The sequence below is a fragment of the Gambusia affinis genome, linkage group LG15, assembly GCF_019740435.1.
Source record: "Gambusia affinis linkage group LG15, SWU_Gaff_1.0, whole genome shotgun sequence".
Lineage (NCBI taxonomy): Eukaryota > Metazoa > Chordata > Actinopteri > Cyprinodontiformes > Poeciliidae > Gambusia > Gambusia affinis.
Genome location: NC_057882.1, coordinates 8494910 through 8518761, shown reverse-complemented (window position 1 = coordinate 8518761; position 23852 = coordinate 8494910). Strand labels below are relative to the sequence as shown.

Genomic DNA, 23852 nt, shown 5'->3' with positions numbered 1-23852 from the left:
GAATCTGTTGTTCTGGTACAATCTATGAGGGTAACTGAATGTTTTGGTTAAATTCCAGGCGGATTAGAGTTTGGGTTATTTTCTTCATTCTCTTTTCTTGGAACCTGGTCTACCTTGTGTCTAGTTGCTGGGTTTTGGTTCTACTAGGTTGTCTTGTATTTGTAATCCAGGCACTTGTTGGTCCTCAGTTACCCCTATTGGGTGTGGAAAACTGTCCATACCTGCTTTCTTTCTGGTCTTTGAGTTGTTGTTGTTCATCGTCATCTTCTTGGCCTTTCTAACACGCTGGTATCTCAGTGCATCACTCCTCTCAAACCCCAAATGGGCTCTCGACGCACCTCGACGTTTTCTAAATGACAGGAAGAGAGAAAGAAAAAACACGGGTAACTCTGGGCCGATCGTGGTCAGCACGCTGTGTTTGTGCATCGAGAAGAGTACAAACACCCCCGCGCCCCAAAATCAGCACTATTACATGGACTAAAAATGACACAACTCATTAATTAACCTGAAAAACCTTACCCTGACATCCAGCAGAATATGAGCCTTACAACTATCACAATGTTCGATATCATTTGGAATAAAACAAATAGCTTAATTACAAAACGTCTGGTCAAAATTTAAATTTACATAAATTCGATGCATCTTGAAGAAATATTTTCATTGAACGATATAATCCATATTTTACATATATATATATATATATACTGATCGAACCTACATCTTGAATATTAGACCCCCCAGTTTAACACCTACGGTGCAGATTAGATCACTGAGTCATGTTTTAAAGAGGACACATCAATACGACATTTAAACAGGTCTGGAACTGTTGGTTTCAGAGCAAAATTGTTCAACAAGATTTTCAATAATGAGGCATGTTAAATACAAAAAACACTTTCATAGTTGGATATTTACTGTATAAGTGACGTAATGGCTTTCTGAAAACAACAGTTGCATAGACTTTATTGGTAAGTAGAGTATATTTGGCAGCTTGTCACCAACTCCCTCCTGTTTATGGAGGCACATAGAGTTTGGCAGCCCACAGATTTCTGCCACAAACACACAGAAAACAATTAGCATTGCAAAGAGCCCATCTTCCCACCGTGGCTGCAGAGAGAAACCAAATGCTGTTAGTAGAGGGGGAGAATCACAGCTGAGCGACAAAGCATCATCAATATGTGTTCATAGACATGGATACTGTCTACAATGGGCTTCACCATGCTGACAGGGGGAGAGATGGCGGGAGGGGAAAATGACTACTCAGGAACAGTCACATAATGAAAAATAAGCCAAAGAAAAGCGAAGCACCAGGACAACAAATGTAACAAGATTTTTTTTTTTTTCTTTCCCATATAATTGTTTTGTTTTTGAAACGGAGAAGCAATATTTAGCAATGGCATGCATGGCAGTTTGCACATGGAACATGACTTTAAAGGGGAATACATTCAAAAGCACTTCATTGGGCACTTCAGTCTATTTTTAGGGAGTCGTTGACCCCTTGAGTGCCTGACTTCTGCAAAGTATTTGTTCCTTAGAATAAAATCAGGTAAGTGAGTATCTATGGCAGGACACAGAGAAATCTGTTCTGCAGTCCAAACTTACGGCTATTAAAATTAATGCACGGGTGCTTTATGCAGAGTATTACATCCCTGTGTCCACCAGCAATATGTCTCGGTTCATAGTGGGGCTGCAGGCGGATCTAGACTTCTGTTGCTCCACAGCTTTTCGAGATCTGGGAAGAATCTACTGGATTTTCTACATAACAATATATGAAAAAACTTCCTAAGCATAGTAGCTGCGATTTAGAAATGTGCTTCATCACTGCCAAAAACAAGCAACGCCCTTTCTGCTTTGCTGTTAAAAAATGTAAAAAAGAGAAAGAAAGAAAACATGACGTACATTCAGCTGAAGAGACTAATAGCCAAAGGTGACACAGATGCAACAATCTATGCCTAGGTCATCTATGTTTATGTAGTGTTTTAACAGTAAGCATGAATATGTATCTCATAAGTTCAATTTACATTAAAAATATTGTATTAATCCCAAAGGGAAATTAAATTAAATGCAATTTTTAATGTTAAAAATGAAAAATGAGAAAGTTCTCCCGGGTTTGGCAACAATGTTTGACTCTCTTTGTCAAACATTGTACCCTGAAATTTTGCAGAGGTCTACAGTGCAGAGAAACTACAAACGTCACTGTATCATTATGTCTGGAAACAGATGTCTGAATTCCAGCAGTCTAACATGGAAGTCCTATTTACAACACCTGCCTGTACATGTGATCTGTGATCAGAAATTGTAAGCAGGTAAGAAAGTGTTACACAAGTTGTTTCACCAGGTGATGATATCAGAAGACAAATTACTTAAAATACGGTTTATTAAATGATTACAAAGGCTTTATATATCACAGGGGCATGATTATGTATTTCCAGGCATATAGTTCTGTTTAAAATCAAGTAACTATGTTACCTTCAATTATAAAATATGCTCTATATATACATATATAACAAATATGACTTAAGATAAATGTGGCATCACAATTTAACACCTTGAAATTGGGCCTGTGTCTCTTTAAAAACTTCTGTTTATTCAGAAGTCATCACAACATCGTTCCTCCATTAACCCTTTAAGAGCATTTCTACCAGCATTTCACTGAGAAGTAGCTCGTATAATGAGCTCAACAGATGCACAGTTCAACCAGGTGTTTGCTAATTGCTGCTGGCTAGTCTGAAGGAGCTGAGTGGGAAAATCACAGAGGAGGGCTGCACTGTGAGTTGGAAGCTCAGAAGTTTGGAAACTGTGACTCTGAGGAGGAGCTGTGCCTCGATGGTGGAGTTCAGTCCAACCAAGCGTTTTGCACAGCTGAATGGTTGCCATGGGAGATTAAAGGATTTCTCAAACATGCATGAAAGAATCAAGGCAAATCTCCATATATGTTCTTGATGAGCCAATAACATCATATGATGATATAAGCTAGAAAAGTTGAGTTTATGTCATACTGTCTCTTTTGTCTTTTGGCAGTAGTTGGCTATTATATTGGGGCTGTCCAAGAGAGGTGAGCTCAATGTTCTTATATTACCAGGTGGATGGAACAGCATATTGGGTTTTACGATGACTTTTCTGATGCCACCTAATTAGTGTGACTGCAGGAAAAACACAATCCAATTAGATGTATTGTGCAAAAAAAAAAAAACATATTGGTATTACTAAAATTTTTAGATGTATTATACCCATTTTCTTTTCCACTATGAGTCATGAAAATGGTTCAAACCTGAAAACTGCTGACCCATATTGACGACCTGTATGTCTTTAATTGCTCACTTGTTGTCCTGCTCAAAAACTGATGTGTCAACAATTTAGTACTGCTTAAAAGAAATCAATTGACAGTGAATAGGCTGATTCAGCAATTTCCTCTTAGTTTGTGAAGAAACTATTCTGTGCCATAATCTATTGGATACTAACGATTACGTTTGATATCTTTGGAATAAAGAATGTGATAAACTAGTATAGGCTGTTTGGCCTTCACAATGATAAGGCTAGTGCTCAATAGCAGCTAAATCTGCCTTAAAACCTTGATGAATGTTGGACTTTGAATGAGTTTGAAGGTTTGATGTGTTTGAGTTTAATGTGCTCAAGTCTACATGGCAGGCAATTCCCTCTCCTGTTCCACTATGTTTTTATAGGAACCTTAATCTAAAGCCCCTTCCAAATCATCCTTTCGTTTCCTCATTGCTTAGCACTAAAAATGAGGTATTGGCACAGAACGAAGGGCTAAAGTTAACTCTCCAACAGTAATTCTCCCTCTTATCCATCTTGAGAAGAAGTCAGAAACTGCAACCATTATGACTGTATAAGGGTGATCTGGGTCTGCAGAACAAATCTGAATCAGAAGAATCAAAATTCTTTTATTATCATTGTGCAGGAAAGCACAACGAAATTTTCAAAATAGCAAAATTTGATGCGGTGATATGACAAGGTTCAGCATTCACACTAGTTTGAAGAGAAATCTAAATGTGCGATCAAACTCGGAGGCGGATCAAAAAAGTGAACTCTGGTTTGCCTGCAAACCCAGATCCCGGTTTGGTTGAAGTGAACTCTGGTGTGGTTCGAATGCATATGTGAATGCCAAGTTGCCCAGAGACCAATCCAGAGTCACGAAACAGACGTTAGCACAAGGTGTTCTGGGTAAATACACAACTATAACGAACACGTCTAGCACTTGTGGGAGTAATGGTTCGTGGTCTTTACCAAAGACAAAAAAGAAATCCTACAAAAGCTAAAATTTGACGCTGTTCTCTCGGAGTTCCCAGAAGAAAATCTAACTTGCCTTAAACAAGTCATAGACAGTACCCCTTTCATTCTCCAACCACATGGCCTGAAAACAGCATGCATTTTGTAGCAAAGCAAGGTTCAAGGCAAATCATCTTTTATGATAGCAAAAGTCAACAGGATTTCAAATACCAGTTTGTGGTGGCATGTTTGTTTTTATTTCATCTTATTTTTTATTTCACTCGCTCAATAAATATGAAAAGTTCATGTGTTTGTTGCTGAACTACTATCTGAGAGGGTCTTAAGTCACAACCAACAGTCAGTTTTATTGGGGGGTTGCTCCAACAGGCAGGCGAACTCTGCCTGCAAGGCTTGGGTAACAATTTACTCAACACCTTGCTTCTGCAAATAAACTCGACACAATCAAACAATGATTGATTCCATCCTTGTAAAAAATGTTCAATGAAGTAAATAGACTAATGGGTTAAAGGAAACAAGACAAAATGAGGTACACATTCAACTACTGTATAGTTCTTGTGGGGTTTGTTTTATTTATTTTTTTGCTGGGTTCTGACCATGCAGTGTGTAGCACAGCAATGTCAAGACCACAGCGGTTAGGAGTGCAATGTGTTTTGACGTGGAAGTTTAGGAAAACATATTAACCTATTTACTTGCCACATAGGTCAGGTCTGAAGCCAGCGCTCAAATTCATAACCCAGGTTTATAGGCAGCTAGTCACAGCACATAAAAAACAAGGGTGTGGCTTGTTGACTTTTTACTTGGTGGAACTGAGTTGTTGCTGTGGAAACTGGAGGCTATTCATAGACATTACCACTATGGAAATATCTGTAAAATTGTAACTATTGGCTCAATGTTCTTTTTTATAATTACATATAAATGTGAGGCTAAACCCCCCCACCTATATCTATAAACCACAACATACAACTGCAGTGCCTTGCAAAAATATTCATACCTCTTGAACTCTTCCATACATTACCACCATAAACCTGAATGTATTTTATTTTATGTACATACAGTAGCAATTAAAGTGAAAGATAGTAAGAGGAAAGAAAATCATAAAATACAAGCAATAATTTTAAAAGTGACTATCCTCCTTATTCTAATAGTGTTCAATAAAATCCAGAGCAACCAATTATCTTCAAAAGTCACATCATTATCCTCAGTATAAATTTGGGTGTTCTATGCAGGCTTCATATGTTTATGAGTACATTAGTCAACAAACAGCATCATGAAGAGCAAGGAGCAGCCGACAGGTCAGAGAAGAAGATGTGGAGAGGCTCAAACCAGAGATCTAAAAGAATATTAAAAATGGAAAAAGTATGTCATAACTTGAAACATACAAAGACTTGGCTATCCATTTCAACTGACGGGCCAGGCGAGGACATCATCAATCAGAAAAGCAGTCAAGAAGCCTGAAGGAGTTAAGGGAATCCACAAGTTGTTTAGGACATTCTGTTAACAAGACACTCCACACATCTGGCCTTTATGTAGAAGTAGCAAGAAGAAAGTCTTTGTAGAAAGATAACCACAATAATTCTTGTTTGACATTTGCCATAAGCCATGTGAGAGACAGCAAACACATGGAAGAAGATGCTGCGGTCAGCTGTACCCAGCGCTGAACTTTCTGGACTAAGTGCAAATATGTGCGTACAATGCACATCACCCAGAACACACCCTTTCCTCAGTAAAAGATGGTAGTGGCATGTTTTACTGAGCAACAAAGAAGTCAGAGATGATGGAAAGATAGATGTAGCTGACTTCGAGACAATCATGAAAGAAAGCTGATTATAGTAGGACAACTCTAAACATAGATCCTGAGCTACAGTTTAGATCAACGCTTGTGTTTTAGGTCAAAGTCCAGACTTTAATCTATTTGATCATTCCAGGCAAGACTTGAATTCTAAAGTTCACGAACATTTATTATTCAATCTGAATGAGTATGAGCTACTTAGTGAAGAAGGGTAGACAAAGATCTAAGCTGATAAAGCCATTACCCCAAAGTCTTGGGGCAAAAATATTATTCTACAAAGGATTCACTAAGGGGTGGGAGATGCTGAATACACATACATTCTATAATTAAGGGTAGGCTTTTAAAAAATCAACACTATATATCAATTTTCTTCTTTCAAGCTAACGGTTATGTATAGTTTTGCAAGACACCGTTTCTCAAAAGGTGTGAAGTAAATTGACATTTAAGAATAAGGTTGGACATCCTGAACATACCAGCCATTCACTTGCACTATGATTATGTTACCAAGAATGTTCATGATAACAGAACTTAGTTTTTATCTGGATTCAAACTCCATAAAAAGTGAACCTGGTGCACGTATGAATGAGCATCCTGTGATGATATTTTTACCTAGGGTGCGTTTTTCTTTAATGAAGTTTTTATTGGACAGATAGTTGTAAGTAATTGTGTCAATTAAAAAACAACTCAAGCATGTCAAGCAAGTGAGCCCTGTTGCTGAGACCTCTTTGTCCTAATCTCTCAGACAACGGATGGCTTATGCATATCAGTCAGAATGCATAATGTACTTAAGACTGCAGAACGTAAAATGCATAGCCACTTTGACAAAAAGAAGAAAGTAAACAACAGAAAAAAAACTACATGTGCTGAGTGACGGAAGGAACAAATCAAACAAAGACTCAAAGCCTTGTATTCCCCTTTAAAGGACGAGGTGATCAAAAAGTCCCACCTGCTAACCCCCCCCTTTCAGACATGGATCCAACCCTTACCTATTGCGGTGTAGAGGACCTGGTCACAACAACGCTGCCCAGATAGCTGAGATCAATCAAAAACAAAGCAGGTAAGACTCCAGGAGTCATTAAGAACCACCACCCTGCCCCTAATTCATAATGATGGAGACATTGCAGTACATGAGAAGCGGACAGGCCCTGTGACACACTTTGCCCAAAAACCTCTCCTTGGTAGTCAGACCTGGGGGTGACCTGGTAACACTTAAAAGTTTGGGGAAAAAGAGTGATAGAAAGGGGAAAGGAAGGGGGGTAAGAAAATCTGAGAGGTTGGAAGGTAAGGTAGATTTGATCATGCAATCAAAGGCTGAGGATGGGCCGCAGGGCCTGCCAAGATGAACTCTTCTTAAAGCATCCTTCTGCTTAATAAAGGCACTTTGAAAGGCTTTGAACTAAGCATAATGATGGTGTTTCTTCTAGGACATTAATTAGATGAATAATATGGGGTTCCGCCTGTTAAGTGAAAGCAGGGTAATGCATGATACAAATGAAAAAAACTAAGATCTTAAATGATGGCTGACTGTAAAGACTCTAGCTCTTAAATGTGTTAAATGAAATCTATGAATACAATGCATTCCAATCCAACTAATTATTTACTCGCCTTAGTTTCAAGACTTTTTACATAGAATAGAATATTTTAAATTTTTCTTTTTTGGTTTGCATTTTCTAGCTGGTCAACTTGGAGGCAATGCCTCACAGATTTAGAGGGCGAATACCTCCAACTTGAAGTCTGAGATGAAGAGCTGCAGAACTCAAACTACAAGCTAACATCCCCAGAATGCAAATCTATTGTTATAACAAATAGGTTGCTTTGAATCAGGTTGCTTTCATTTTCAAATTTTATATACAAATAAAACCCCAACTATTAAACCAATGGTCCAATAGGTAGATATGGAACTTCAGTAGCCAAAATGTCAGAGCAACTTCCCACATCAAAGCATTATGGGTTAAGGCAGATGACACAAATGGCATCCCTCTCTGCATGCCTAACAGACCTACCCTGAAGCTGACAACTGGGGTGGAGAGGGCTCAGATGGAAGGATCTCCTCCTCAGTCCTCCTATGAGCTGGCATTTGCCCAAATATGCTGCTGCTTTCCATGGGGGGCGATGGGGAGTGGGAAGCTGGGTAACTGGTTGCAGCGGTGGCAAAAGCCATGTGGGAACGGTAGCTGGGGCTTGTTCTCCTGCTACCCTGACCATGAGCAGGTGATGAGGATGGGGATGATCTCCTTGAAAAGCTGGCTGTGGACGGTGGAAGCAGGGTAATCTCTGACATCCCTGGGGGTATGGGAGGCTGCACAATGCTTGGACGTGGGCGTGGGCGCACTACAATCTCTGGGGAGCCCTCTTGAGAGCTAAGGGGGCTTTGGGTAAGGGGTGAAAGTCGAGAGGGTTGAAGAACCACCTGATGCAAACCAGAATCCATCCTACGAGTCTGTCTGGGACTAAAACGGGGGGTGGTTTCAAACCATCGTGTATCCAGATTACTGAATGTGCTGGGGACGATATGAGCCATTGGATCAGTATAAGACAAAACTGGCACACCCATACTATGGCCTGAAGGTCTTAGCTGCCCTAAATGTGCCTCTTGCATAGCTAAATGCCTGGCTGGGGAGCCATGAGGCCTGGCCTTGCTGGGAGACTTGCTTTTATGACTCTTTGACGTCCTGCCACTTGGGGCCTCAAGTGGCAGGACCGTTGGATAGGTAGGCATTGGAAGAGAAGAATGCTGGAAAGCGCTAAGGGGAAGAACATGAGGTGGAGAGGCATAGGGAGGATCATGGCGAGTATGCAGCGGGTGGTGTGGGGGGAATATAAATTGAGGCCCCTCCAGACTTGAAAAGGTAAAATCTAGTCCCTGCCAAATCTCTGGTGAATGAGAAGAAGAGGTCAGTGTCAGAGGGAGTGGGAAGCCGGACACAGCGTATTGTGGAAATTCACCCTCTCCGATTTCTTCAGGAATCATGTGGTGTGCAAAAGGACCCTCAGCAAAGTATGGGGGAGAGGACATGACCGACCTCAGAGGGCTGGTATCAGGCATGTAGAAAGGAGGTGGGGGATCATGATCTCCGGGTGGTCCCAGATAGCCATAGAAAGCTCTATGGTGGAGAGCGCCTCGGATCTGTCTCGTGGCATGGAGTTGACTGCTCTCCATGATGGTCATACCTTCAAAAGGCCTGTGAAAACGAGGACTGTAGGCTGGAGGCTGGAGGTAAGATTCCTGACTGGAGATTGGGGAAATCTGGTGAGGCCGAAGCGGTGCCATAACTGGTGGAAGAGGCCTGGGATCGTCATTCTCTTCATCCGATTGCCGAAATTCTGGGTAAAGGTCTGATTCTTCCACAAAGGGGAAGCCCTCGATACGGCGGGGCTTGATTGACACTGCATCAGTGGGATCGATGACAAATCGTCCATCTGGGCCTCGACTGATAAGTTCAATAGGTGTTGTTGGTTCAGCTTCATGCTTGGACATGTACCTCTTGCTTGTTATTGCTCTTTTGGTCTTCTTGTATAAGGATAACTCTTCTTTCCTTCCTGGACTGGGAGGAGGTTTCCTTCCACGCTGGTCATGACTCTCTTCAGACGACTCTGATGGAGATGCCTTTGAACGTATGCTCTCCGGACTCACCTTTCCTGAAGATGACCTATGTCAAAAATAGAGAAGTAAATATAAGAACATTTATCAGGTCAGAATTTTCTGATGAAGACATTTTCACCTGCATTAAAAATAAGCTTATGACATCATTAAACATTTAAGAAGACAGAAATTTTATTTCTGACTAATGGGTTGGAGTTTAAAACAACAACAGCATAGGTCAGTAACAAACATGGATATCCAGCAAAATATGCTGCATTTTAGTTAATCCTAAAGTTATCCTAGCAGAGGTTTGGTGTCATTTAACAGCTTCTCTTGCAGGTAGGGTGGTGCACTGAAGGGAGAGATATTACACAATTACAACACATTTAAGAACATCATGCTGAACTTCATCACAAATATTTCAGAACAAGTGGTGGACAACAACAAACTGGATTTGATTGAGTCACCAAGTACTGCTTGACCCTACATTTTACAACAGTTTTGAAACAATAGACAGTTTTTGCAATAATAAGACTGGCAAATTTAAATTAAGTCAAAGACAAGATATAAGTGAGAAAATCTCTCTTTAGTTAACAGTATCTCCATATCTCATATGAAGCCTTACAACTCCACCCTCATAATTCAAAAAAATGATTTGGTCAGCTGGTGCGATATGTAAAATAGTATCGCACCAAACTTTTGTGTCTACCTGACACTAAATGTTGGTGATAGGTAGAAAAACGATTTGCTAAACATAGACAGAAAAGCATAGAAAAACACCCAGAACCAAATATAAATCACAAAACTGCACAAAATAACCTAAATTGAAAATATTTATGGTTTTGTTTTGAATCCTAGTGGATCCAGCAACAAGTTACTGTGGATATCATTACCAATATTGTACCCAGTTGCATGTCATGCACATGTGACTCGTTTTGGGAAACTACAGCACCTGATTACAAACTCAGACAGATGAATACATAGCCTGCTATCCCAAAAGCTTCTTTCTGAAAAATTGTGGCCAAACTTTTTCTTATTATTCTTTTTTTTTTTAGGGCAGTTTTCTGTATAACATACCGTAAGTAAGAAGGAAACTTGAATTTTCTGATCATTTAATCTTCTTGTGGTGCTAAACATGCAAACAATGACGCCACTACAAAGGACAAAATTAGGATTTACAGTCTGCATACATCACAATATTGACAATATTTTAACTATACTACACAATCAGTGTGTAATACAAATCTAAATACTTCTTTGTATATTTCTAGGTGTTTATCAAAATCACAATTTGCTGTTTGCAGTAGAAACATCACTTATATAGCAGTTTACAAACACCACTGAAAGAACTCGACTGCTTTGAAAATGAAAAGGAAAAACACAACCACATGTATTTGTATTTAAACACAATCTATGTATTTGGACTGGATGAAAAAATGTGATGAGGGTTTTCAATAAAAAGTGTTTCAAAAAAGGACTTAAGGGACTTTTCCAAACTGAGCTTAAAGCACTACAAAAAACAAGAAAGAATAAACATAACACACACACACACACGTATATAAATGTGTATATATATATATATATATATATATATATATATATATATATATATATATATATATATATATTAATGCATTTGATTATTACTAGTATTATTTGAAAATGTAAACTTTAACGTTTTCCCATTTGTGAAGAGTTGGAGGGACATAATTAACATTACAAATCTTTTGCTGAGTCTAATCAACAGAAAACACAATGATTTGCTCAGTGTAATAGTGTTTTTCCATGTACATCTCTATTACATCTATATAAGCTTTGCCAGCCTTTGTCTTTATGTAAAACTGAAAATATGCAGAAAAAATTACTTTTAGCTTAGAGTCCCAAAACAAGAACATTGAAGGCTAGAGCTATATCAACCCAAACCACTTTTATTTATGATTTCAATTAGAAGTCAGAATTTATACGACTGACTATAGTTTTCACCTTTCGACCAAAATTTCACAATGCTTAGATAGAAAACAACATTGCATTTTTTTGTCTATTCAATTAAAATGTCCTTTCTATTACGTTTCTGATCTCAACAGCAGGAATATAAGGCAAATGGACATTTCCTGCTGCATTTGCATCTTTGGTTCATTTGCTGAGAGTTTTTGAAGGTAAAAAAACAACAACACATTGTTGAAAAATGTAAAAAGATATTTATGTGTCCATGTAGACGAGGTAGAAAAAAACAAAACATTCACAGGTTCACTACTGTTTTTCATGATATAAACCACAACTGCATCTGCCTCACATTGTCCTGATTACGCTTCCACTAAGTTTTAAACAAACTAAAGATGTGCTGGCTTAATAAAGGGGATGACACTAAAGAAAACACGAGCCACAATTATATTTAACCCAACACTACTTTAGCCATGCTCTTAATGTTTCTTTTTTGAGTTTTAGCGTTGTTCGTGTTGACACTCTCTCATTTAATTTACCATGATTTGGCTTGTTAATGTAGCCCACAAAAAAATTATAAAAACCTTACAGTTGGAAATAGTTGAGAATTTCAGTTTTAACTGAGTTGACCTCACGTTCTAACTACTTTCTTAGTTGAACACTGCTAGATACACACAAACCTGAACCTCCTTCTTATGTTATTTGCCTTCGACCAAGTGATTCTGGGCACAAATCACCTTTATTAAATTCAGTATATTACCTCCAGTGTCTTTTCTCTTCAGTGCAGTCTTTGCCGTTAAAGCACCATGAACACATTGACTTCACCACGGACACGTAGATGGACCTCCAGCAGGTTTACCACACATCACTAAACTTTTGACTTAGCATTGCAGTATGCTGAGAGAAACGTCAGCAGCTCTCAACAATCGAGAAACAGCCAGTAATTGAAAACGAGAATTAACTGCAATATGATGGCTACTGTCTCACTGCCATGTAAAAGGAAGAAGTCCACAATACCGTCTGAAACCATCTCAGAACTTAAGACCAAGACCAGTATTGTTGTTGCCTGGTTGGGACATTTAGCCGGAAGCATGCAGACAGGGCTTTGAGGATCGAAGTGCAAATGGGATTATATAGTGTGCAAGATCAGGGGGACAACAGTTGGGCACACTCACTGAGGACTGGAAGATTGTGGCTTGTACTGTGCAGTCAACCCGTCCCAGTAGGACTCAAGGCTGGGAAAGAAACTAAGTGGACTCCTGTAAAGGTGGGGAGATTAGACAGTAAAAAGCACAGAAGATATGGGCACTAAAAGGTGGCTTGGTAATGAGAGGCATGAATAAAGAAGAAAGGGAAGAAGAAAAAAGTTTTAATTAAGGAGGAAAAGAGGAGTCAGAGATTCAGAGAAAACCTGATTAAAGTGCAGCGCGTGTAAAAAGCATAATAGAACTGTGATTGTAGAAGAAGAATTTAAAGGGCTACAACCACACTGACTTTTATGGAACAATGACAAAAATCCTCTTTTAAAGCCTTTTCCAACATAAGAATTCAAAACTGCAGAACATTTATTGAGAACAAAGAGGACAACATAAAACATGTTTTATGTTGATTTGAAGTGTAAGCACAATAACTGAAAGCTCTTTAACCAGCAGATGCTTGAAGAAACCAGCAGAGTGGTTTCATTGAAAAAAAATATACCTTTCAGTAACACTTTACACTTTAACTAAAAGAGTTCACACACACATGCGTACGCTAGGGGTTGAACCAATTAGTCGACTAGTCGACTAGTCGACTCTAGGACATCTCGCGAGTTTTTACATTTCATGTCGACTAGTCGCAGTCATGTGATTGCCGGTGGTGACAGCCTGTACTGATCTGACAGCACAGTAAACGTCACAAGACACAATAAAAATAAGTTAATACATTAGTTTAAATGATATGTAGATGGATGCATATTTGTGGTTTTACAGTGTTTTTAAAAGGAGATGGAGTTGCAGCTGCAGTCGACTACAAAACACGAGCCGTCTAAAACTCGCCCCCTTCCCGCTAAGGATGTCACTTAGCGGCTCGCGAGTGTCTTTGTCACGACGATCTAACTAATACATTATGATGTTATGTTGCTGATTAAATAAAGATCTGTGGTAATGCCATCTAAAAGATGTGCGTTTCCTTTTGAATGTTGGTTTCCCAGCAACTTATTATTTATCATAAACTATCCCGATGTTTTGTTGTTTCACTTGTTGCTGTTCTGTGTAAATGCCGTATTTTTCCGTGAAAACGGGTAATAAAGCCTGTACGTTACTCCAAAGTTTGCGTCTTGCGTTGCTATGACGTCACAACGACTAGTCAACTCGACATCGACTCGACTTTTATCATGTTGATGTTGACTAGAAAATATCTTAAATTGTTCAATCTGCTGAGTCAGCAGAGCTTCCTGCCGCGCATCGGGCGGAGGAGAAGCAGGTAGTTTCGTTGAATTCAGCTGTAACCAAACGGGATCCGTTCATAACAAGTTTGGCTTGTGATGTTCCAAAAGCACCATGTAGTCAGTGTGATAATTTGACTCCTATAGTAACTATCCAGAGATCATCAGCATCAGCCGGTGTTTAGAAAAAAAAAGTCAGACCCGACTTTGTGCAACAAACTTTTCCCCGCTGCTCACGAAGAATGATCTGTTTATTGCTCTTTTAATTCTCCATAATAGACTTAGTAAAAGCAGGAGAAGGGGAGTGTGTGTGTGTGTGTGTGTGTGTGGGGGGGGGGGGGGGGGGTAATATTTGCCGTGAAAATAGCTAATAAAGCCTCCAAGTAGTTGTGAAGGGTTTTTGCGCTTACGTCACTATGACGTCACCGCGACTAGTCGACATCGACTCGACTATTATCATGATGTAGTCGACCTTAAAAAATATGTAGTCGTTCAACCCCTAGCGTACGCCGGTACACTCCTTAACGTCAAAACTTCACAAGTAGCTTTAATGAAAACACATTCACTTGGGGAAAAAATGTCTTGACTGTTATGCTGTGTCATTTATATGCACATTTTAACAGCCCAAATTCCAGGTTGGTGATTTTGGTTTAGAAAATGTTTGCACTGTGAGTCTCGGTGCACAAAAAATCCTTATGGACACAACCTGCTGAAGAGTTTGTCCACAGGGCCTAATTTGGACACAAAGCTGCACAGTAAAGACGACAGCGGTCCAGAGTTGTTTTATTGTCCTGTGTTGGATTATTTTGAATGTTGTACGACTTGTAGTGATGTTTAAGCACACTGCTCTTTGTTCATGTTAGTGGCACTTTGACAATTATGTACAGATATGATGTTTGTTACCCGACAAGTAGAACGTGATGCCAGAACATCACCAACCTTCCCCTCAGTAAACAGATCCTGTTTAGTTTTATGCGTTTAATCTGAACTCTATTCGTTGAATTCAGTCAAATTCATCCTAATACTATTCGGTCCTCCCAGTCCGATCTAAATACAGTCAAATCCAGCTTACTTCCATCCAATCATAATACCATACTGTGAGATTTAAGGGATCAAAAAATGGCAAGAAACGCAATCGGAAAAAAATTTATATATATATATATATATATATATATATATATATATATATATATATATATATATATATATATTATATATATATATATATATATATATATATATATATATATATATATCCATCCATTTTCTAATCACCCTTTGTCCCTAATGGGGTCGGGAGGGTTGCTGGTGCCAATTCCCAGCCAACGTTCCGGGCGAGAGACGGGTTCACCCTGGACAGGTCGCCAGTCTGTCGTTATATATATATATATATATATATATATATATATATATATATATATATATATATATATATATATATATATATATATATACATATAAGCATTTTGAGGGAAACATTTGTCCAAAAACAATTTGAGTGTTCATCTCTGTGTTTATTGCCACATGGGAGAGACTTGATTATCTTGACAAAATAATAGTGGCTTTACACAAATGTTTAGTACTTAAAGTAAAGATCTAGTCCTGTTAAAGAAAAAGTTGTTAGAAAGCAGTTGTATTTTCAGTAACTGACTAGTAGGAATCAATGCGTTCAGAGTAAACCCGACTATTGACAGTACTTCACACAAAAACCTCAACAAATGTAGTAACAGAAATCCTCATTAACGTTTGGGTGTTTGTATTGGTGCATTGGTGTTCTGGGGGGAATACTTACGGTGTTTGCATGCTTTTTCTGAGGTGGGTTATGGACAGAGGGGGATCTGGAGAGTGGGAGAAAGATACAAGACAGTTCTATTGTTATCAAAGTTCATTTGCAGGCGGGGTATACGTAAGAGGAGAACAAACAACAACAACAAAAAAAATAGACCTAATAATTATTCAGCATGATGAAAAAGCCTCCCACAAAGTCTATACTGTACTTTACTGACTTGAACGCTCTTTCACGTATCACTGAGCTACTTTATATAAGAGAGGACACACAGCCGTTACCAAGTGGATCCCTTCTAATCTGACAGATGAGCACTTTTCATGAATGAATGGTGTAGTCAAATAGTTAATTAAATTACCCGTAGCACCGTTGTCCTACATGATTTTTCCGAATTAAACTGATCCAATTTTCAGGAAGTCTAGCACTCCCTTCACTGAATTCGTAAGGTAATGCAGAAAATCAGGTCTTGTTAACAAAGTCTTAACAGGCTCCGACACTTTCTCACATTTTGTTGACTTCAAAATGTGAAGTCAACAAAATGAATGAATATCATAGCAACAATTAGTGCAATGAATACCTTCATTCAGTCTTTTCCCTCTCATTTAACACATTACTAGATGTGAATCAACTTTTTAAAAACCAAAATTATATTAATTTATTTAATAAGTTTAATAAGAGAAGCAGAAATTAGTCTAAGAAAACATGGGGGAAAATGGCACAGAATAATATAATATTAGAGGATTTTCTGACTTAGAAATTGAGGGAAGAAGACAGAATCTTCCCCTGACCTTTTTTCTTCTTGAGTTTCTTCCGGCGCTGCTTGTTGACAAAGCAGGCAGCCATTGTACTGAAGAGGACGGCTGCAGCCAGGAAGCAGATGGTGGCCACGATGCCAGCCACCACAGGCCGCGTCAGTCCACGCTCCTCCACCATCTCTGGAGGGGGGAAGAAATCTGCAAGGCGACAACCCAAATCCAGAAAACGGTCAACATCAACAGCAAACCCCTAGCATGGAGGAGATCAAAGAAGTTGTTGGCAAAGTTGTGGTGGCCTGTAGTGAGAATGGAAAATGATGATTAACACGGGAGCTTTTCATCAGCTTTGTCAGCACGTGTTGTGACTTTGCTCGTAATGAACTCTACAGTACAGAAGCAGTTTCTCACTCCTGGTTCGCGGCTGATATTTGCTTTGAGATTACTGTCCAAATGTGAGAGCGGAGGAAGAGAACACAGTGTCCCCTGAGGGAACACCCAGTGCTCTGAATAACCAGGAAAGATTATGAAAGTGGTTTTGAACTTTCTGTCTCCACATTAATGTGCTACTTTTTGGAATGTTAAAAAAAGACAATAAAAAAAACAAAACAAAAAAAAACTTTGTTGAAAGTTTCAAAAAAAGACTAAAAATGCCTATAAACACTTTTCCTTCTCAAAAACTTTGAGGTTTTGGTGCAGTATTTATAAGTTGGTGAAAAACATTTTACCTTTCTTTTGCCCAACATTGAAAACAAGTCATGCTAGTCAGTCTTTTTACAACTCACCTCTTATACCAGTTTGGTCAGGTTACTTGAAAATAATAATTAGTTACTAATTACTGGTTACTTCCTCAAGACAGTAATCCAGTTTACTTTACTGATTACTTATTTTTAAAACTCATTGATTACTCTAGTTACTTTTCAAAGAATGATGTAAAATCTGAATGCATTTTTCATCCTAATTATGTTCCTTCTGCATATTTCTTCATCTAAAACTTAATCGATTGAAACTGGCTCTTTTTAAAACTTAAACATTTTATGAAATGGAACAATAGAAAGAGTTTTGCTGAATGTGTTTTTAATTATTTCATTTATTTTTTGTTTTACCTTCACTAGTAAAACTTGAAATAAATGCATATGCATTTATAGTCAAACTTATAGATTTTCAGTATTATTTTTTACTTTGTAAAATTATTTTCCGTGTACTCCGGTAGCCAAGCAACAACATTTTGTTGCCATGTTTGCTGTCATGTCTAAGTCTATTTTAACCAACTTTCAGCACATTCCACTGTATTTTAAGACAACCAAGTCACTCTACTGTTAAATTGTGTTTTCTCCTATCCACAGAATAAAACCCAATTATTGTTTTTCCTGCTTACAGAGCTGCTTTTATATGGACATATTTAATAGATCTTGGTGTGCCCTGAACAAAGGTTGAAACTGTGTTTGGTTCTCTGTTTTTACTCTCGACGATTCTCGAATTGTTTTACGCCTGCAATCCGATTTTGATTGAACACCTTTTGTCCTGTCCTTCACTTGTTGGTTTAATGGGTTTGTCAGTGATGTCAGTTTATTGAATGCGTGATCCAAGATTACTGAAGCTCAGCAGAGAAATCTGGGCACTCTTGGGAAGAAACAGGTGGAAAATGATCATCCAATCAGGACGGTGCAGAAGCCTCCCTCTCTGTGGATTTCCTCATTATGCCTGCAGGCCTAAGCCATTAAAAGCTCACAATAAGTATTAATCACTATCCCAGACCCCTCGTTCCAAACACTGTGAATACTTCTATGTTGTGTTTACACTATTTTGATCTCTGGTGTAGCTTGATGTTGTAACATGTTGAATCGGCAAAAACATCGCAGATCACTACTAGATATAAGGCGGGGGGGACAAATTGTTGACATGTGTAAGAATCAACAAAGAATGTTCAGTGGGTTTTGGTCACGACTACTTGAAAGCTCCCCAACTACAACCAGTAGAGGGCAGCAGAGGCCTAATATGAAAGCGACAACGGTCTCTGTATTAGCTGCCAACAGCTGTTTTACCAAACGATGTGTACTCAGTGACCTTTGCAGGGGCGCCGCATCACATTCTGAGGCTCGATTTCAGAAAGATATCAGCGGTGCAGCTAAAAATAGGCTGATTTCTAATTATTTCTCTTTTGAGCTTAAAGAAAGCCAAAGGGTCAGTGGATGCTGGGTAAACTGATGATGTCATACTTATCAGAATGCCACGAAAGAGTCTGCATGTCAGTGGACTCTTAATTAAATAGCGCTGATAGAGCAAAATGTTAAGTTGAAGGTGCTGCGTGTGCAATGCATAAGTAGCAACAATCTCTGTCTCAGAGATCCAAGGATGGCCTGATGTTGCGCAGACGTTACAGGCAAGGGGGTGAGCCGAATGAAAGCCAACGAGCGGCGCTGCACTTTCTAATGCATTGTGATGCAGAATCCTTCAAGTATCCTGTTGCCTTGGAGAATACAGAAATAACCACAGAAAGTTCTCGCATGTTGCACCTTGTGAGAACTTACCTGTGCTGGACACTCCCACGACGTTACTGGGCTCGCTGACCATGTCGTCCATGACGGCCGTGACGCGAAACTCGTACCAGGCCTCCTGGGAGGAGCAGAACAGAGGAGCCGTCAGGATGTTAAAATAAGCAGAACAGATCAGACTAAAGGCTTCAAACAACCACAGAGCTAAAAATACTTCTGTTTTTTTCCCCACTATACCAGCCACCTGATAAGAAGCTCGCTCTGCAAAAGACAATGACGTTATTGCATCCGTCACAAAAACTGAAAGTCCATTTACCATCCAGGTACTAATAGGTAAAATGGTGCCACTTCAGAGCATAACAAACTACATGAAACAGAATTAGATATTAGATCAAATCTATAGCATGAGTGTGAAAACTCACTTGGTAGATAAAGAGTAGAAAGTAAATACTGACAAAAAGATTGAACAGATAAACTAAGTGTGATGATATAAACAACAATTTAAGTTCAGCCTTTGAGGCAGAAAGTCTGAGGGAAACATTTCAATAAGTTCATGGGTAAGGAGAGAGTAGACTGTGAAATGTTCAGAGGCATCGGTCCATCCATCGTCTACACCAGCATGGTGGAGTCGTGGGGTGGTGTGGGGTCTGTCTGCAGTGGTCACTGGGTGAGAATCAAGGTCCACCTTGGAAAAGTCGCTGGTGCATCACAGGGCAACACAGAGACAAGCAGGACAAACAACCATGCACACACACTCCTGCTCAGAGCCCCATTCCTGAAGAAGATCCAGGAAGGTTTAGGGACAATCCAATGAGCTTCTTAGCTCCGCTCAATATCCTCTGAGGTACCTGAAGCCAGGGGTCGGCAACCCAACATGTTGAACAAGCCATATTGGACCAGAAAACCAAAAAACCAAATCTGTCTTTCCTCTTTTCCCCTTTGCTCTCCAGGGCCCACCACACACCACCTGCCTCGCGCCCCACCCAGCTGAAAGAAACGTGTCACAGGCTATGGCGCAAATCTTTGTTGACGGAAATGCTGAAATGTAATTTTTATTCTACACATTTTCATAGCATTGGAAAACGTTAAGAATGATTGTGTCACGTTTGTCCTCCTACGGAAACCATATTAAAACAAATAATATATTTCCCACCCCCACCATTTTCCATTTTCAAATATTTTTGGAAAAGCTCCAGGGAGCCACTAGGGCAGCGCTAAAGAGCTGCGGGTTGCCGACCCCCACTAAAGCCTTCTGCTGTCTTTATCGGATATGTGATGAGGCAGGAAGAAGGTCAGGGGGCATTCAGGTTGTGACCTCCAAGAGTTGGTCATCTCCTTGGTTTAGACTGAATAAGGATGTACCTTTGGTCGACAATCACACTAGCTGTAGGTAAGTGAATGAATAGTCCAGAACAGACATATGCAATATATATATAAGTTATATATAATGACTTACAAAATTTTAACAGCGTTAATTGCTTTTTTATTTATACAAGAGCTCCAGCAAGAAACTTTGTATTCATGCGTTTCTGGTACGCCCATAATTCTGACGAACAATCAGCATCCGCAAACAGTAGTGAACAAAAACCTGTTTCTCTTGGCCCACTGGGAGTTCGTTTTTGCTTCCAAAAACAATCTGATGGGACGCTGGAAAAGACGGCGATGTTGTGTTGAAAGTAGTTGGTCTATCAGCGAAGCTCTTCAAGCCTAAAATGGCATCTCAGTGCTAAACACATAATTTAGCAGCAAAAGAGGTTTTTGAATTCAAAATGTTGCTTATTTTGTCGACATATTCTTTTCAATTAAGATTAAAATAATTAATTACATGTACTCAGTAATGCCATATATATATGTTGCTGGACTGTGCCGGCTAAAGCCGCGAGTGAAGGTCAGCAGGAAGAAAAAAAGGCTCCTATTTGCGTCATACAGAAGTGTCTGGACTTGGCAGAGGCCGATATGGGTTGTGTTAGGGTTTTCATCAGAAGCCGTCCTATTCAGTTTCCCAGCATGTGTTGCATATAGATATCAGAGTGCCAGGCATCCAGAAAAAATCAGGCAAATCCATAATATGACCATCAGCAGACTCCATCATGTGCTGGTAATGCGGTCCAATGCATATCTGCTGACCTTCACTCACTGTTCTGATTGGCTGCCCAACACCCCAGCAACAGCCTAATAACACTACAATAGTGATGCCACAATGGAAATCCCATAGAGGGCTTTGGATGATGTTCCAGCTTTTCTTTTTTTTTTTTAATCCAGCCATCACCGGTCTGCTTGTGCACCAAGTCACATCCATCAGTGCGTTTCTTCTGGCAGCTTCAGTCTTTTTGTCAGAGTCTGAAGTTTGCACCAAAATGACAGGAGAAAAAAAAAAAGGGAGTTTCTTCTCTCTAAGGCGTCACGTCATTCCCACGTAAAGCACCTGGAAAAGAAGCGGTGCTAAAGGCGGAGAAGAGAGGCTGAAATTAAAGGAGCAGATGAACCACACGTCTAAACAACACACATGGAAGTACAGAACGTATTTTAATCTTTTTCGACTCGATGAACTCGGGTCGTCCTGTTTACTACTTGCTTCAAGACACTTTGCAATGCAGCTGGCTTCACACTGAGCTGTCGGTACAGATGGACAGATTGAGCAATGTGATTAGTGCAAACATTCACTTTCACACATACGCAAATACGGAAAATAGCAGACTGAACAAACCTCGTTGTTTAAGCGCTTTGACCACAGAGGACAAAATCCACAGCAGCGAAGTTACACAACCCAGGTGTAATGTGTGTGTTTGAGTGAGGCAACAAGAGAGATGAAGTGTGTGTGGGTGTCTGCAGGAAGAGCAAGGAGAAATAAAAGCACTTTTGTGGACCTGAAAGTGGCAGCCAGATTAAAGAAAGATGCCCAAACATGTTGCAGCGGCCCTGGGCTGCAACAAAACGACCGTTTACTCAGAGCGCACCAATTTTACGCTCAAGGTTTTTCTTTCTTTGCCTTTTTTCTACTTTAGCGTTCTGTTAAAATGCATTTATTAGTTTCATGTTTTAGTGTTATGTCTTACTGAGATAAAATCTATAGAATCCCTGCACGTTTTACACAGATCCAGAACTAAACCGTAACACTGAAGCCCACAGAGTCAGCCTAATCGGCTTGTGCACACCTGCCCTGTTACTATGGCAACCGGTCCGAATGTGACAGCGTATCATTGCACCGAACACGGTAGTGTTAATGAAACTGTTTTATTTGTGGTGAGCCGACATGTGAGGCTAAGTAGTGATCGTCTTATAGGCCCCACATCACAACTTCAACTTGTAGACACAGTCAGAAAACACGCTGCATTACTTCAGAAAGTTCACAAATATTTATCAGCTAATAATGAAAACCCTTCATTAGCTTAAAGAGTTTACTATATGACTATATTACTATATGATTGGCTCAAATCAATTTCTCAGACTAATTAGCAGACTGATTGCTATAACAGAGGGACAGATGTGTTTAAAAGTCTTGTCATGCAGACGTGGTTTCTTTGTGTCATAAGGTTCTGACTTTTAAGCTAACTGCTGCTAAAAATATCACAGCTCAAAGCACAGTTTTCTGGATCACCAAGAGCTTTAGGGTGAGAAGCTCAGCTGCAGTGATCACGATCCAAAAGGATCTCCGCTTGCAGAGTGTGTTTTAGAATCATGCAGATTTTGCTTAACATCAGCAGCGAGTAGTGGTGAGAGCTTCTGCACAAACAGGGAGATAAATGCATTTAGATCACTGTCTTTTTGACAAGAAGGGCAACAAAAACGCCCTTTACTGAAGGAAAAATCAGAAAAGACAGACGGAAATTCTTTAGGAAGGACAAGGATCGACATTAGTAGACGGGCACAAAGTTATTTTCTCTCATGAATCACTCAAAGTGTGTTTTATAGCACTATCAAGTAACTGTTTTAAATTAAGTTGTTCTAAAAATGTGGCATATGTCAACCCTGACTTAAAAGATATTTGATTTCCTAAATTAAAGTCTTGAAATTGGGCCTCTGTCTCTTTAAGGAGCTGATACTTCTTAAACAACTGAACTGAAGTTCCTTACAATTGAGCCCAAAAACATCAACACAGATATATGTTTTTTTTGAGCAACATTGTACAAAGCAAAAATTATTTAAAAGGCGACTCAAAAATCTGTGAGCAGGAAAAGTCACTGGATCTTAATCTCATTGAGTAAATGTGGTCACTTCTCAAAAGGAAGGCAAAAGAAACATAATCCCCCCCCAAAAAACCCTGATCGCCTCTAAGCACTGAAAAGACAACCAGTCAGCATTTGGCAGAGCGCCTGGGGTGTGTTCTACCTGGATAAGGTCTCGGGCGAGCAGCTCCAACTCTCCTGCAGGAATGCTGTCATCCAAGATCTCCCATCGTTCCCCCAGACGGAACTCCATTACATAATGCTGGACAGGTGCTGTGTGATTGGCAGGTGGGATCCAGGTGAGCAGGACTCCCTGCTGCGTGCGATTGGCTGTGAGGCACCGTGGTGGGGTAAGCAGCACCAATGGTTCAGGGGTACTTGTAGGAAATACTGAAAGAGCATATCAGCATCAGTGATCTGGCTACATTTTTCTTGAGGTAAGCTTCTGTTTCGTTACAATTCTCCACATTTCACGACAAAATGTTTGCGCAGTAGTCCACAAATTATGAAGCGAGAGAAGGGTTTGGCTGCGTGCAGTTCACTGCTTTGAACTTTTGCACCACAAAACTTTGTTTTTTTTATTGGGATTTCCATGTGAGGAGGAGCTGCAGAGATTCATATCTCAGGTGAGAGCGTCTGTAGTCATATGCTCCAGAAACCTAACTTA

General features: G+C 39.6%; 1 protein-coding gene across 2 annotated transcripts in view; it reads right to left on the bottom strand.

Annotated features, from left to right (window-relative positions):
• LOC122844370 (protein turtle homolog B-like) overlaps nt 1–23852 on the bottom strand; it is a 96074-nt gene that overhangs the window by 5825 nt on the left and 66397 nt on the right. For both annotated transcript variants that reach the window (XM_044139731.1, XM_044139732.1), the window contains 6 exons: nt 23349–23575; nt 19056–19140; nt 16561–16725; nt 15779–15824; nt 8041–9687; nt 222–349 (listed from right to left, as the gene is read on the bottom strand). In XM_044139731.1, coding sequence (XP_043995666.1) covers nt 222–349; nt 8041–9687; nt 15779–15824; nt 16561–16725; nt 19056–19140; nt 23349–23575 — 2298 coding nt within the window. The remainder of the gene's footprint in view (nt 1–221; nt 350–8040; nt 9688–15778; nt 15825–16560; nt 16726–19055; nt 19141–23348; nt 23576–23852) is intronic.